This window comes from Corvus hawaiiensis, chromosome 9, assembly GCF_020740725.1.
Source record: "Corvus hawaiiensis isolate bCorHaw1 chromosome 9, bCorHaw1.pri.cur, whole genome shotgun sequence".
Taxonomy (NCBI): Eukaryota; Metazoa; Chordata; class Aves; order Passeriformes; family Corvidae; genus Corvus; species Corvus hawaiiensis.
Genome location: NC_063221.1, coordinates 32,090,828 through 32,103,680, shown reverse-complemented (window position 1 = coordinate 32,103,680; position 12,853 = coordinate 32,090,828). Strand labels below are relative to the sequence as shown.

At 59.0% G+C, this 12,853-nt stretch overlaps 1 protein-coding gene across 1 annotated transcript; it reads left to right on the top strand.

The window, feature by feature from the left end:
* The first annotated feature begins 3,552 nt into the window (after nucleotides 1-3,552).
* Nucleotides 3,553-12,759, top strand: SLC35D1 (solute carrier family 35 member D1). The gene is given in 13 exon segments (XM_048312176.1): nucleotides 3,553-3,642; nucleotides 3,644-3,768; nucleotides 4,131-4,164; nucleotides 4,241-4,324; nucleotides 4,707-4,774; nucleotides 5,233-5,304; nucleotides 5,861-5,929; nucleotides 6,207-6,309; nucleotides 6,849-6,941; nucleotides 9,298-9,365; nucleotides 9,732-9,810; nucleotides 9,970-10,052; nucleotides 10,615-12,759. Coding segments are annotated over 13 exon segments (1,077 nt in total). The 3' UTR covers nucleotides 10,724-12,759.
* Nucleotides 12,760-12,853: the final 94 nt, after the last annotated feature.

The window sequence follows — 12,853 nt, the reverse complement described above, 5'->3', positions numbered from 1 at the left end:
CCGCCACTGTCACTGCCACTGCCACCACCCCTGTGCCCCGTCCTGGTGCCGGGCTCCGGAGCCCCTTTCCCCTCCCTGGGACGTGCCCGCAGCGCCGGAGCCCTCAGCAGTTTGGCACGGAGCTGGCTGTCAGATGAGATGAGGATTAAAGCGGATTGATTGAACACTTGTTATCTTTGGTGGGCACGCTGGGATCCCTGCCCTGCCTCGGAGGCTGAGGGCAGCAGGAAGGAAAGGTCGGGACAGACCCGGCCCTGCTGCCAAGAGCGGGGCTCTTGTGTCGCCCCCGGAGCTGTGCCCGGCACGGGGGCCACGGGGGCCACAGACACGGCACAGGCGCAGCTCGCCCCCTGCTCGCCCAGCTGGCAGCGCTGCGAGGCGACACCCAGATATTTGACCTTAAAATCGCCGCGGTGGCTCCGGGGCCGGGGACGCTGCCCCACGGGGGCTTCCCTGTCCCCCCCCAGTGAGGGTCCCGGGGGACAGGGACATTTCAGAGGGAGGGCAGGGCTGGGAATCAGCGCCGCTTGCGTCAGGGCCGCTGGCACCGCGGCCCAGGCAGGATTAGGTTCCTTTGTAGTGCTGGAGCAGTAAATATTCCCAAGTCCAACCTCCGCTGAGGGTTCAAGACAGCCAGGGCTCGGTGCAGGAACAAGGAAGGTGATGCCAATGTCAGAGGGGGTTCGACTGTGATTTTTGGCCGGGGTAAAAGGGCACCCGAGATATGGGAAAGTTGCTCCCGGCCTTTAAAGTCAGTTTGTCCTTCCTGTGAGCCGTGCCAGGGAACAGCCCCAGCTCCTGCCCTTCGAGTGGGGCAGCAGCAGGGACACGAATAGGCCGCGAGAAGGAAAGTTTGGGCAGAGTTTGCTTTTCCCTGCGAGGGGAAGGTGCTGCGGTGAGCCGAGCGTGCCGGGACGAGCAGCAGCTCCTGCCCACGGGGCCACGATGCCCCATTTCCCTCTGCAGGCCCTGGCTGTGCCCAGGCAGGTCACGGCAGAGAGATAATCGGGAATGACGCTCTCCAAAAGGGGCTGTTTCCTCTGTGAGCACCACCACGGCCACGGGCAAGGAATGTCCCGCTGCTGCCTTCCCTCCTCACGCTGGGAGCGATCCCCGAAACAATCCCTGGAGGGATTTAAAAGCCGTGTGGATGGACATGGGATAGGGGTGGCCTTGGCAGTGCTGGAATGGTTGGACTCCGTGTTCTTTGAGGGCTTTTCCAACTTAAATGATCCAAGGTTCTATGGAATTGCTGCTATTTCCGAGCTGAGGCTCATCCCACATCCCCTGCATCGCCCCCCAGGCCCACCCTCCATCCCCCACACCAGCCGGCGCGGCTTTCCCGTGGCTGCAGCTTTGTCCCTCCATCCGTGTCCCGTCCCTTGGGGGGCTCCAGGACACTTTGCCCCGTGGGCTCTGAGAGCTGTGACCAGCTGGGCTCTGCTCCCCGGCCGGGATCGGGGTGATGGGAAGCAGATTCCGCAGCAGCGACGGACTGAGCTGTGCGTGTCACTCCTTGTCCCCCAGCTAAATCTGTTCTCTCCACTGCGTCCCGTAGGGCGGAGGTGTTTTTGTGCTCCAAGCTGCCTTGTTTTGGGATTTTTCCACTTGGCAGAGCATAGCCCGGAGGGGAAGATTTAATCTCTGAAAGAGAAGGGCTGGTGCCAAAATCCTGCGTGCGGGGTCACCCGAGGGCAACAGCCGGCAGGGTGCCGGGGCCCCCGGGGCCGCCGTGCCAGCGACAGCGGTGCCAGCACGGGTCTGACCCCCCAGTCCTGCTGTGGGGGACGGGTGGAAGGACCCCTGTCCCGCTGCCCAGAGAGGGGACACGCGTCTGGTGTGCCCTGGTCCCTGCAGTGCCCCCCATGCAGTGCCCGGTGCCCCCTACCTCAGGCCCCGTGGGACCTCACCTACGCGCCCCTTCCTCTCTTCATGCCCCCCGCCAGACCCCGGGGGGTTCCCCTCATCAGTGCCCCCCATGCCAACCTCCCGGTGAGCTGCCCCCCTTGCTGTGTCCCCTATCCCAGACCCTCGGGCTGCTCACCCCGCATCAGTGCCCCCGCATCCCAGCCCTCCCCGTCAATGCCCCCCCATCCCAGCCGCTGTTCGGTGCCCCCTCCATCAATGCCCCCACCCCAGATCTCTGTTCTATGCACCCGGTCCGAGCCCCCCATCCCAGCCCCCATTCAGCTCTCCCCCTCCCCGGTCTGAGCCCCCTCATCCCAGCCCCCTGTGCGATGTCCCCCTATCAATGCCCCCATACCAGCTCCCGTGCCACCCACCCCATCCCAGCCCCCTGTGCCATGTCCCCTCCATCCCAGCCCCCCACCCCATCACTGCCCCCTGTGCCATGTCCCCTCCATCCCAGCCCCCACCCCATCACTGCCCCCCTGTGCCATGTCCCTCCATCCCAGCCCCCACCCCATCCCAGCCCCCCTGTGCCATGTCCCTCCATCCCAGCCCCCTGTGCCATGTCCCTCCATCCCAGCCGCCTGTGCAATGTCCCTCCATCCCAGGACCCATCCCAGCCCCCTGTGCCATGTCCCCTGTGCCATGTCCCTCCATCCCAGCCCCCTGTGCCATGTCCCCTGTACCACGTCCCCACCCCCAGCCCCCTGTGCCATGTCCCCTGTGCCGTGCCTCCATCCCAGCCCCCTGTGCCATGTCCCCTGTGCCATGTCCCTCCATCCCAGCCCCCACCCCGGCCCCCTGCGATGTCCCCCCCATCCCAGCACCCGCAGGTCTCCCCATCACTACCCCCGCTGCCCCCCCACCCCCAGCCCCCTGTGCCATGTCGCCTGTGCCATGTCCCCACCCCAGCCCCCTGTCCTGTGCCCCCACCCCAGCCCCCTGTGCCATGTCTCCTGTGCCGTACCCCCACCCCAGCCTCCACCCCAGCTCCCTGTACCATGCCCCCATCCCCGGTGCCGTGCCCCCTCCCCAATCCCCTCCCCATCCCCGGTGCCGTGCCCCCATCCCATCCCATCCCCAGTCCTGTGCCCCCTCCCCATCCCCGGCGCCGTGCCCCCTCCCCAGGTCCCCTCCCCATCCCCAGTCCCGTACCCCCACCCCAGCCTCCACCCCAGCCCCCTGTACCATGCCCCCACCCCAGCCCCCCTCCCCATCCCCCGGCGCCGTGCCCCCTCCCCAGTCCCCTCCCCATCCCCGGCGCCGTGCCCCCCTCCCCAGTCCCCTCCCCATCCCCGGTGCCGTGCCCCCTCCCCAGTCCCCTCCCCATCCCCGGTGCCGTGCCCCCTCCCCAGTCCCCTCCCCATCCCCGGTGCCGTGCCCCCTCCCCAGTCCCCTCCCCATCCCCGGTGCCGTGCCCCCACCCCAGTCCCCTCCCCATCCCCGGTGCCGTGCCCCCTCCCCAGTCCCCTCCCCATCCCCGGTGCCGTGCCCCCCTCCCCAGTCCCCTCCCCATCCCCGGTGCCGTGCCCCCTCCCCAGTCCCCGCCCCGGCCCCGGGGCCGCTCCCCCGGCCCGTCCGGGCCCGCCCCGCGCTGTCCCCGCGGCTGCGCGGCACCGCCCCCGCCGCAGCCCCGCCCCAGCCATGTCGGCCCCGCGCAGACGCCCCGCGGCCGCTGCCGGGGGGGGGCCCGAGGGGGCGGCCGAGGGGGGAGCCCCCGCCGGAGCCCCCCGCGCCCGGCGATGCGGAGCGGGGCATGGCGGCCCCGCCGCTCTGCCTGCGCCTGCTGGCCGCCGCCTTCTACGGCCTCAGCTCCTTCCTCATCGTCGTCGTCAACAAGAGCGTCCTCACCACCTACGGGTACGGCCGCGCCGGCGGGACCCACCCCCCCCCCCGGGATCGGGATAGCCCCTCTGGGATCGGGGTACCCGCCCGGGATCGGCGTGCGGAGCCCCCCGTGGGATGGGTATCGGGACCTCCCCCCCATGCGGGACCCCGCCGCTCACCCCCTGTGTGACCCCCCCTGCCCCGGGGTCCTTCCCAGCCCTTGGCACCCCCCCTGCACCCCCCTGCTTTGGGGCTGCCCCCCTCCACCCACCGCACCCTTTCCGCTCCCTGGGTGTCCCCCTGTCCCCCTGCCCGGCCCCCCCCGGCTGCCTTCGTGGCCTCCGGGACCCCCCCCGGTGCGGGTGCCCCCCCTGATTTGTGCTTTCCTCCCGCAGGTTCCCGTCCTCGCTGTGCGTGGGGCTGGGCCAGGTGAGTGGGACCCCCCCCGTGTCCCCGCGCCCCGTGTTTTGGGGGCCCGTGGGGTGACCCCCCTGCTCTCTTGCAGATGCTGGCGACGGTGGCCGTGCTCTGGGCGGGGAAGGCGCTGCGGGTGGTCAAGTTCCCTGACCTGGACAGACACGTCCCCCCGGCGGGTGAGACCCCTCCCCAGCGCCCAGCTCCCTTTTCCAGACACCCAGTTCCCCTCCTCGAGCACCCAAATCCCCTCCCAAGCACCCAGCTCCCCTCCCCAGCACCCAGCTCCCTTTTCCAGACACCCAGCTCCCCTCCCTGGGCCCCTGTCCCCAGCTCCGGGGCTCCGTGCCCACCACGGGCTCTTTGGCAGCGGGATGCCCGTGCCCGTTCCCGGGATCCTGCGGCCACGGAGCAGCTCCGGGACACGTGTGTGCGTGTGGAGGCTTCCACGGCGGGGTGGGAATAATTCCGTGTCTATATTTATCCGCGGAGGGTGCTCTGGGGAGCTCCCCGGGCGCCTCGGGTCGCTCACGGAGCCTTATCCCGCTTCTTTCCAGACTTTTCCTCTACCTCTTCTGTACTTCGGGAACCAGATCACAGGACTGTTCAGCACAAAGAAACTGAAGTACGGATGGGTTTCCGGCACAGGGGGGGGGTTAACAGGGCCTTGGGGGTTTCCAGGATTGCCGCAGGGTTTTCCAGGGAGCCGCTGCCGGGCCCTGGGGCTGTGTGGGCTCTGGGTGATCCAGGCAGGAGCCGCTCGGGGCCACGCACTTCCTTCCCTGCCCACGAGGGAATGTGCCACGTGCGAGTTCCCAAATGCTTCCCGCGAGCAGAGAGGGACACGGGGCTGGCCCTCATCCGTGGGGTGAGGGTCTGGGGGCGTCCTTGGGGTCCCCCACCCTGGCAGGGTCAGATCAAAGTGGGTGTGGGAGCAATGCCATTCCCATAAGGAGCAATGCCATTCCTATAAGGGAACGGGCAGGCCAATCTGTGCTGTTTCCCAGAACCCGTATCCCTGCTCCATTTGGGATGTGGGGAGGGGGGAACACCCTTTCACTGCGCTGCCCCTTCCTCCTGCAGCCTGCCCATGTTCACCGTCCTGCGGAGGTTTTCCATCCTGTTTACGATGTTTGCCGAAGGATTCTTGCTCAAGTGAGTGTCCCCAGCCCGTGTGACAGCTCCGGGCTCGGGTTCTGGGGCTGCCTGGCCGGGGTTTGGCTCCGGGCTGGGCTGGGAGGAGGTGGGTGCAGGAGCAGCTTGTCCCGATCCCTTTCCCAGGTGTCCAGAGGGAGCTGGGAGAGAGGGATGTGCTCTGTGTGCGTGTCCAGCAGCCTGGCTGTGCCAGCCCTGGTTCCTGCAGGGACCCCAAACCACTCCCAGAGTGCCCACAGCCCCTTCCCAGGGCTGGGAGCTGCTCCGTGCCTGGCTGAGCCCTTCCCTGCCCCAGGCAGAGCTGCAGCTCTCCCTCCATAAACTCCCAACTCCTCGAGGCTGAGTTCTTTATCTTCCAAAAAATCGCAGAGATAATTGGCTAAAAATGTCTTTACTCACAGCTCCTGCACAGCTTGGTTTGTTTGGGGTTGGTTTGGGGTTTTTTCCCCCTTTCCAGAGGAGGAAAAGCTTCTCCCTGCTCTGCTCCAAAGCCCTCAGAGTATTCCCAAGGACTGAACTGTGGCTGATGCCGTGTCCTCCTGCCTCTCTTTTCCAGGAAGAAGTTTTCCTGGAGCATTCAGATGACAGTATTTGCTATGATCTTTGGTGCATTTGTAGCTGCCAGGTGAGCTGTCCCCATTCCCACATCTCCAGAGGCTCCGTGCTAATGGGAATCGAGTTCCACGGTGTGTCCCAAGCAGAGAGGGATTAAACACCGACTTTCCCCTCTCCAGACGTGCTCTCCAGTAGGAAAGAATGTTTTCCTGACCCAAATCCCAACCCCTCCTCCCATGATTAACTTTTCCTGACAACTTGCTGGCTCCACAGAAGGTGGAAGGACTCTTCCAAGCGTTGTCCCTGCGCAGCCCAGAGCTTTAACTCCTGCTTTTTCCCTTTCCCAGTGCTGACTTGGCATTCGATCTGGAAGGATACATTTTTATCCTCATTAATGATGCCTTAACGGCTGCAAACGGTGCCTACGTGAAACAGAAGCTGGATTCAAAGGTGGGGTGACCTTCAGCTTTGGGATGTTGGGATGTTGGGCTGGGCTTGTCACCAGCTTATTCTGGGAGGGCAAAGGGGGGAGGCTCAGCCATCCCTCTCCCAAAATCTCCTGTCCAGAGCTGGAGAGGGACTTGGGGCAGGGGATGGAGGGACAGGACACAGGGAATGGCTGCCCACTGCCAGAGGGCAGGGATGGACGGGATATGGGGAATTGGGAATTCCTGGCTGGGAGGGTGATGAGACCCTGGAATGGATTTCCCAGAGCAGCTGGGGCTGCCCCTGGATCCCTGGCAGTGTCCAAGGCCAGGCGGGAGCAGCCTGGCATAGTGGAAAGTGTCCCTGCCCGTGGGACTGGATGAGCTTTAAGGTCCCTCCCAACCCAGTCCAGTCTGGGATTCCAGGATACTTAAAAATTCCCACCCTCCAGCTCCTCTGTCTCAGAGAATCCCACATGGATTCAGCTCCAGGCCCAGTCCCAGCAGCAATATGAGAAAGATTTTCTGTTCCCACTCAAACCCATGGGTATTTCCCATCTCCAGGAGCTGGGGAAGTACGGTCTGCTCTACTACAATGCACTGTTCATGATCGTCCCCACCCTGGCCATTGCCTACATCACTGGAGATGCACAGAAGGTAGGATTCCCATCCCAAAATCCATGGTTTTAGTGGCACAACTGTATGGACAGCATGGGGGGGCAAGGGGTGGGGGGGTCACTGCCCCAAAGCCACCTCAGCACAAAGGAACTGCGACTTTTACGTTGGACCCAAACCCCCGGAGTTGCTCCATTCAGGCATTTTTGTAATGCCTGAGGAATGGGGAAGTGGAGAGCGAGAAGAAAACCCAAATATTATTTAAAGAAGCTGAGCATTTTTAGAATCAATAAGGTTCTTCAAACTTTTTTTCTGCCCTTCCCCTCTCGCTGGGGCAGTTTTGCTGAGTTGCTGTGTGGGTTCAGTTTGCTTGTGGTACCCCATCAGGGCTGGGGTCCTGAAGATGTGAAATTATTATTATTATTATTAATAATAATAATAATATTTTACTTCTGGTCCTGTATACATTAAATTCTTCTATTATTTTTTTTTTAGTTTTTTTAAAATTTTATCTCTGGTCCTGTATGTGTTAAGTTCTTCTTTTTATTATTGTTGTTATTATTATGATGACTAATAATAATAATAATAATAATAATTTACCTCTGATCCTGTATACATGAAATTCTTCATTATGATTATGATTATGATTATTATTCCTCTGGTCCTGTATACGTGAAATTCTTCTATTATTATTATTATTATTATTATTATTAATTGTTGTTCCTGCTATTACTACCACTACTATTATTTTTTACATTTGATTGGTATTTTTATTGCACTCACTCCCTGATGTGCAGCTGGCTCTCCTGAGCAAGAAATCCCTTTTTCCTGCCTGTTTTTTCGGCGTCCCCCTCTCCCTGTGCAGGGGATTCAGATAAATTCCCTCCTCCAAAGGCTGGAGGTGTTGCCCACCCTGTGGGTGACCCTGGGGGGCCCTGCCAGCCCCCTCTGTCCCAGCCTGGTGGCTTTGTCCCCATTAGGGGCTTGGAGCCCCGGATACGGAGCTGGGATTAGCAGCGGGTGAAGGTGGCTCAGCCCCACCCTCCGGAGCAGCTCCGAGGGCTGGATTTGGGATAAAGTGCTCATTTAGGAGCGGGAGCTGAGCCTGGGCAGGGAAACGCTGCTGTGAGCAGCCTCTGTTCAGCCTGGAGAGAGAAATGGCCTTTTTTTATTTGCTTTTCCCCTGAATAAACTCCTTTCTGCCAGGCCCGGCGCTGCTGGACAAAGATGCGCTGTGTGCCGGGGCTGCTGCCAGGAAACTCCGCCTTGGCAGCTCCAGGAAAACCCCCTTGGGAAGGGCCTGTGCCTGGGGGGGGCTGGGAGCCTTTCCTGTGCCTGTGGATCTGGGAATTCTTGTGGTTCCTTAAGAGGCATCCCAGGGAACACATCCTGCTTTGTGAGCGGTGTGCTGGGGGTGCTGAGCAAAGCCCTGCGAGGAGTTCCTGGGGGAGAAGGGGGTGGATGATCCACAGGAAGGTCCCTCCAGGGCTGGAGGTCCGTGGCCCTGTGGGAAGTGCATTCCCAGCTGCCTGGCCGGGTTCTGGGTGCTTTGGCATTCCCTGGCTGGCTGGGAAGGGAGTGAGGGAAGCAGCTCTTGCCCTGCCCTGCTCGTGGCTGAGGCTGGCAGGGCCCTCTGGGGCGCCTCTGGTCCCTCTGGAGCAGATGAGGATTCCACTCGGATTCCGGCTGTCTCCAAGGGTGGAGACTCCACCAGTTCCCTGGGCAACCTGTGCACCCTCTCCAAGTGCCTGCAGACATCCAGAGGGATCCTCCTGTGTGTCCGTGTGTGCCTCTGGCTCCGTGGTCCTGTCCCTGGGCACCTCTGGAAGAGCCTGGCTCCTTCTCGGCTTCCTGGGTGAGATCCTGGAGCCTGCTCCGAGCTCTCCTCAGGGAGATGCTCCAGTCTCTGCAGGATCTTGGTGACCCCTCTGGACTCTCCCTGTCTGTGGCACTGCCCAGCACTGGACCCAGCACTCCAGATGCTCCAAAATCCCAGGAAAAAAGCGCTTCCCTGAAAGCCAGGCTGCCTTGAGCCGCTCTTGTCAGCAGCGTCTCCGGAGGTTACACCTCCCTTGGGATGTGCTGTCTGAGTGTTTGCAGTGAAGGAATTCCAGAGTGATCCAATTCTGGATAACAGCCAGCTGGGAAATGCCTCTCCTGATTCCTCTGGTGTGTGAACTCGTTCCCTGCTTTTTCCAGGAGGGATGAGCTGAGTGCTGAGGCTGGAGGTGATGCCAGTGGGGACCCCCGGCCTTCCCACAGCCCCGGGATGTCACTCCAGGCTGGGAATTGGGTTGGTTTTTCCTGCTGTGAGGTGAAAGCCGATGCTGGGGGGTTGTTCCTTGTCTTGCTGGGAATTCTGTGCTTCCCGAGGGTCTGAAGCTGGTGTTTCCTGCAGGCAATGGAATACCAGGGCTGGGCAGACACGTTCTTCGTCGTGCAGTTCACGCTGTCGTGTGTGATGGGGTAAGGACTGGGATGCTGGGCTGGGAGCAGGGAAGGAGTTTCCATTCCGGAAGTTGGGAATTTTGGTGCCCTTATATTATGAAAAATTCCTAATAAATCCTCAGTCCTTACAGGGACACCATTGCTGAGAGTTGGGGGGGGGGGGGTGGGAATTATCTCCCACCTTCCTCCAGGTGGTAAAAAAGTGGTGGGATAAATACTGCTGGAGAAAGGATGGGAATGGATCATGGAATGCTGAAATGTTTTGGCTTGGGAGGGACCTTAAGCTCACCTCATTCCCTGAAGGGCAGGGACCCCTTCCATGGCCAGGGTGATGGGATGAGGGGATTCCCAAGGCGTGTCCCTGATGGTGGCTCTTTTCTGTAGGTTTATTTTGATGTACTCCACGGTTCTGTGCACTCAGTACAACTCTGCTCTTACAACTACAATAGTTGGCTGCATTAAGGTGAGTGGCATTCCCAGGAAAGCACCTCGTTATCCCTTGGGAATTGCATTAACCCCTCATGACAGCCCCCGTGTCCTCCCCGTTCCCCACCCTGCATTCCCTTTTCCGTACATTCCCGTGTCTCAGGCTGTTTGTTCCTCCCATCTTGTTCCTTTGCAGAATATTTTAATAACCTATATTGGGATGTTTTTTGGAGGAGATTATATTTTTACATGGATGAACTTCATTGGTCTGAATATCAGGTAAGATTATTTATGATTTGTAAGTGAAAATTGGGGTGAAACGGAAATGATTTGACTGATTTAATGGATTTTTTTCCCCGAAAAACCCCCATGGAATTGGGTTCTTGTGCTTGGTCCCTGCTCAGGCTGTGGGATGCTCCCAGACTTGGCTTGTTTCAAAGCCAAGAGAATCCACAGGAGTATTTTAGCAGGAAAATTTGAGTTTTCCCAGAGTTGCCAATGGAATGAAGGCAGCAAAAGAAGAATTTTTGGGGTTCTTTCACCTGGTATTATTATTCACCTTTTGGAAAAGTCTCCCTTCTGGGCTGTGTTGGGGGAGTCTTCCCGTTCCTTCCCTGTCCTTCAGCAGGATCCCTTTGGGGGTGGGATGGATCCAGCCCTAGGCTGGGAAGCGTTTGGGCAGGAATGAAACAAGATACCTGGGTTTAGGAGGAAAACTGGCAGTTTCCATGGAAATTCCAGCAGATCCTCGTCCTGTGACCCTGGCTTTTCCTGGGGCGGGGCTGTGTGGCTGCTGCAGGAGCCGAGCTCATTCCCAACGTGTTCCCTGAATCTCTTGCAGTATTGCTGGAAGCCTGGTGTATTCCTACATCACTTTCACCGAGGAGCAAATGAACAAGGAGTCGGATGCTGGCAGCAAGATGGATATTAAAGGGAAAAGCTCCGTGTGAGCAGGGAGAGGCTTTTTTTGGGAACCAACCTCTTCCTGTTCGCTTGATCGCGGGCAGGACGTGGGAAGGGATCCGGGGCGCCTGCCAGGAGCCACGGGGATGCTCTTAATTTGCACAGCCGAGATTGCTGCCTTCACAAATCCTTGGGAAGAGAGCGGCCTGCAAGGGGAAGGATGAGCCTAATTAAGCGTGATCGGGAGGAATTAATGGGTTTCTAATCAAGCTGGGAGTCGGCAGCGGAGATGGGCACGAGCAGCGGGCAGGGCGAGGGCTGGAAGACGTTCTGCTCTGAGGGATGTGCCAGGGGTATCCCTGGCTGGATCTGCTCCGTGGGATCCGAGGATCTGCTCCTCAGTGGAGGGATGCTGGGGCTGGCTCCGTGCCCAGCCCGCTCCCTCTGGAAGGGAGGGAATGTCGTGGCACCCAGCGGTGCCCGGCTCCGAGGATGCCAGCGCCGGCATTCCCTGGAAGATGCAGGATGCTCCTGGGCTGGGCCAAAACCTCTTGGATGAATGTTCAGTGCTCTCTGGACTTCAGTTTGAGCTGTTTTCTGGTTATTTTCTGGTTTTTTGTTCCATTAACCCGCTTTTCAAGCTGGGTTTGCCCTCCTGGGCTTAGCAGAGCCTTGCATTCTCCTCTGTCTTTGTGAGGCTCGGGGACATTCCCAGCAGGAAGGTTTTCCCTGCCACTGCTGAGCTCTGCAGCCTCCCTCACCTGGGGTCAGAAAGCCTTGGATTTGAGAAAGCTGCTGGCCTTACTGGGAAGATCCACCAGGGAGAAGCTGCTGGGATCACAGGAGAGCTGAGGTTGTCCCACCTGGCACAGCACATCCAGGGAATCTGCAAAGGCTGCAGCTCCCACCCCTGGGAGGAAGAGGCACAAGGACTTAAATCTTCTTTTTTGGCAAGTACAGGGGGCCCCACAATTCTTGTGTTCCATGGAATGAGTCACCCTGGGTTTGTGACCCACCAAAAGAATGGGAATTTTCATGCATTGGGTGGTGGTCACTGACTTTTAAAGGTTGTTTTACCCAGCACTTCTTTCCAGGTCCCTTTGGGTTGTCTTTTGGGTTAAAAAGAATTGTTTTTAAGTTCGGTTAAAAAACTTTTGGTAAAATAATGTTTTTAGAGATTTTTGTACCCAAACAGCTTCTCCAGACACTGACATTGGGGTTTTTTGGGAGATACTTGCTCCAGCTGGAACTGCTCTCAGGCAAAGCTGCATTTGTTGGAGTTTTTGGGAAGTTTTTGGATGGGAAAGAGATTTTGTGTGAGGGTGCTGCTCCAGCCTGGTGTGCAGTGAGTGAGCTGCTGCCTGCTCCAACAATTCCAGAGCCACAACTTCCCCCTTTTTTTGTGGGATTGTGTGGTCACTGTAGGGAGTTGGGGTGTTCTGGAGCAGCCCCTCAGCGGGTTCCCCCTCAGAGCACAGTAAAAAAGCGATCCCTGATTGTCTCCCAAAATTCCAGTAAAACCTCAGCTTTATCCCAGGGGAGGGAGGCTGGCAAGCCCTTCCTGCTGTGCAGAAGCCCCCCAGTCCCAGCCCAGCTGGGGTTGCTGGTCCCCGTGCTGGTTCCCAGTATCCAGGTGGGGCTGGGGCCCCTCCCACCTCCTCCTTCCTCTCCTGCAGCATTCCCAAATCCCTTTTTCCCACGTGTGCTCCGACTCCGCCGTGCTGAGTTCACAGCCAGGAGGTTGATTCTGTCAGAGGGGGTTTTTTATGATTTTATGTTTGTTTTTGAATCTACTGGTTAGATTTGGAGTCCTAACAGGGAAGTATTTTTAAAGCTTATTTTGTCCATGCCGGGATCCTGCTGGATCCTAAACACTGGGAAAGTCAAGAGTTCCTCTAACAGTATTTTCTATGCTCTTAATTGACTAAAAAAATGTTTTCTATAGAGAATCTATTTACAAAATGAGCATTTTAGTGCTGAAAATCTGAATGTATGGCAGGCTGTGGATGTGAGCAATGAGAGCAGACAGGATTTATGTGCCTCTGTATTTTTGTATTTGCTTCCAATAAACCAATGAACCAAAGCTGCTCCTGCCTCACCCCTCCCTTCCCTGAGCAGCAGGAAAAGGCTGGAGAGGATGGGTGGATAAATCAGGGATTTAGGGGGCTCGGACAACC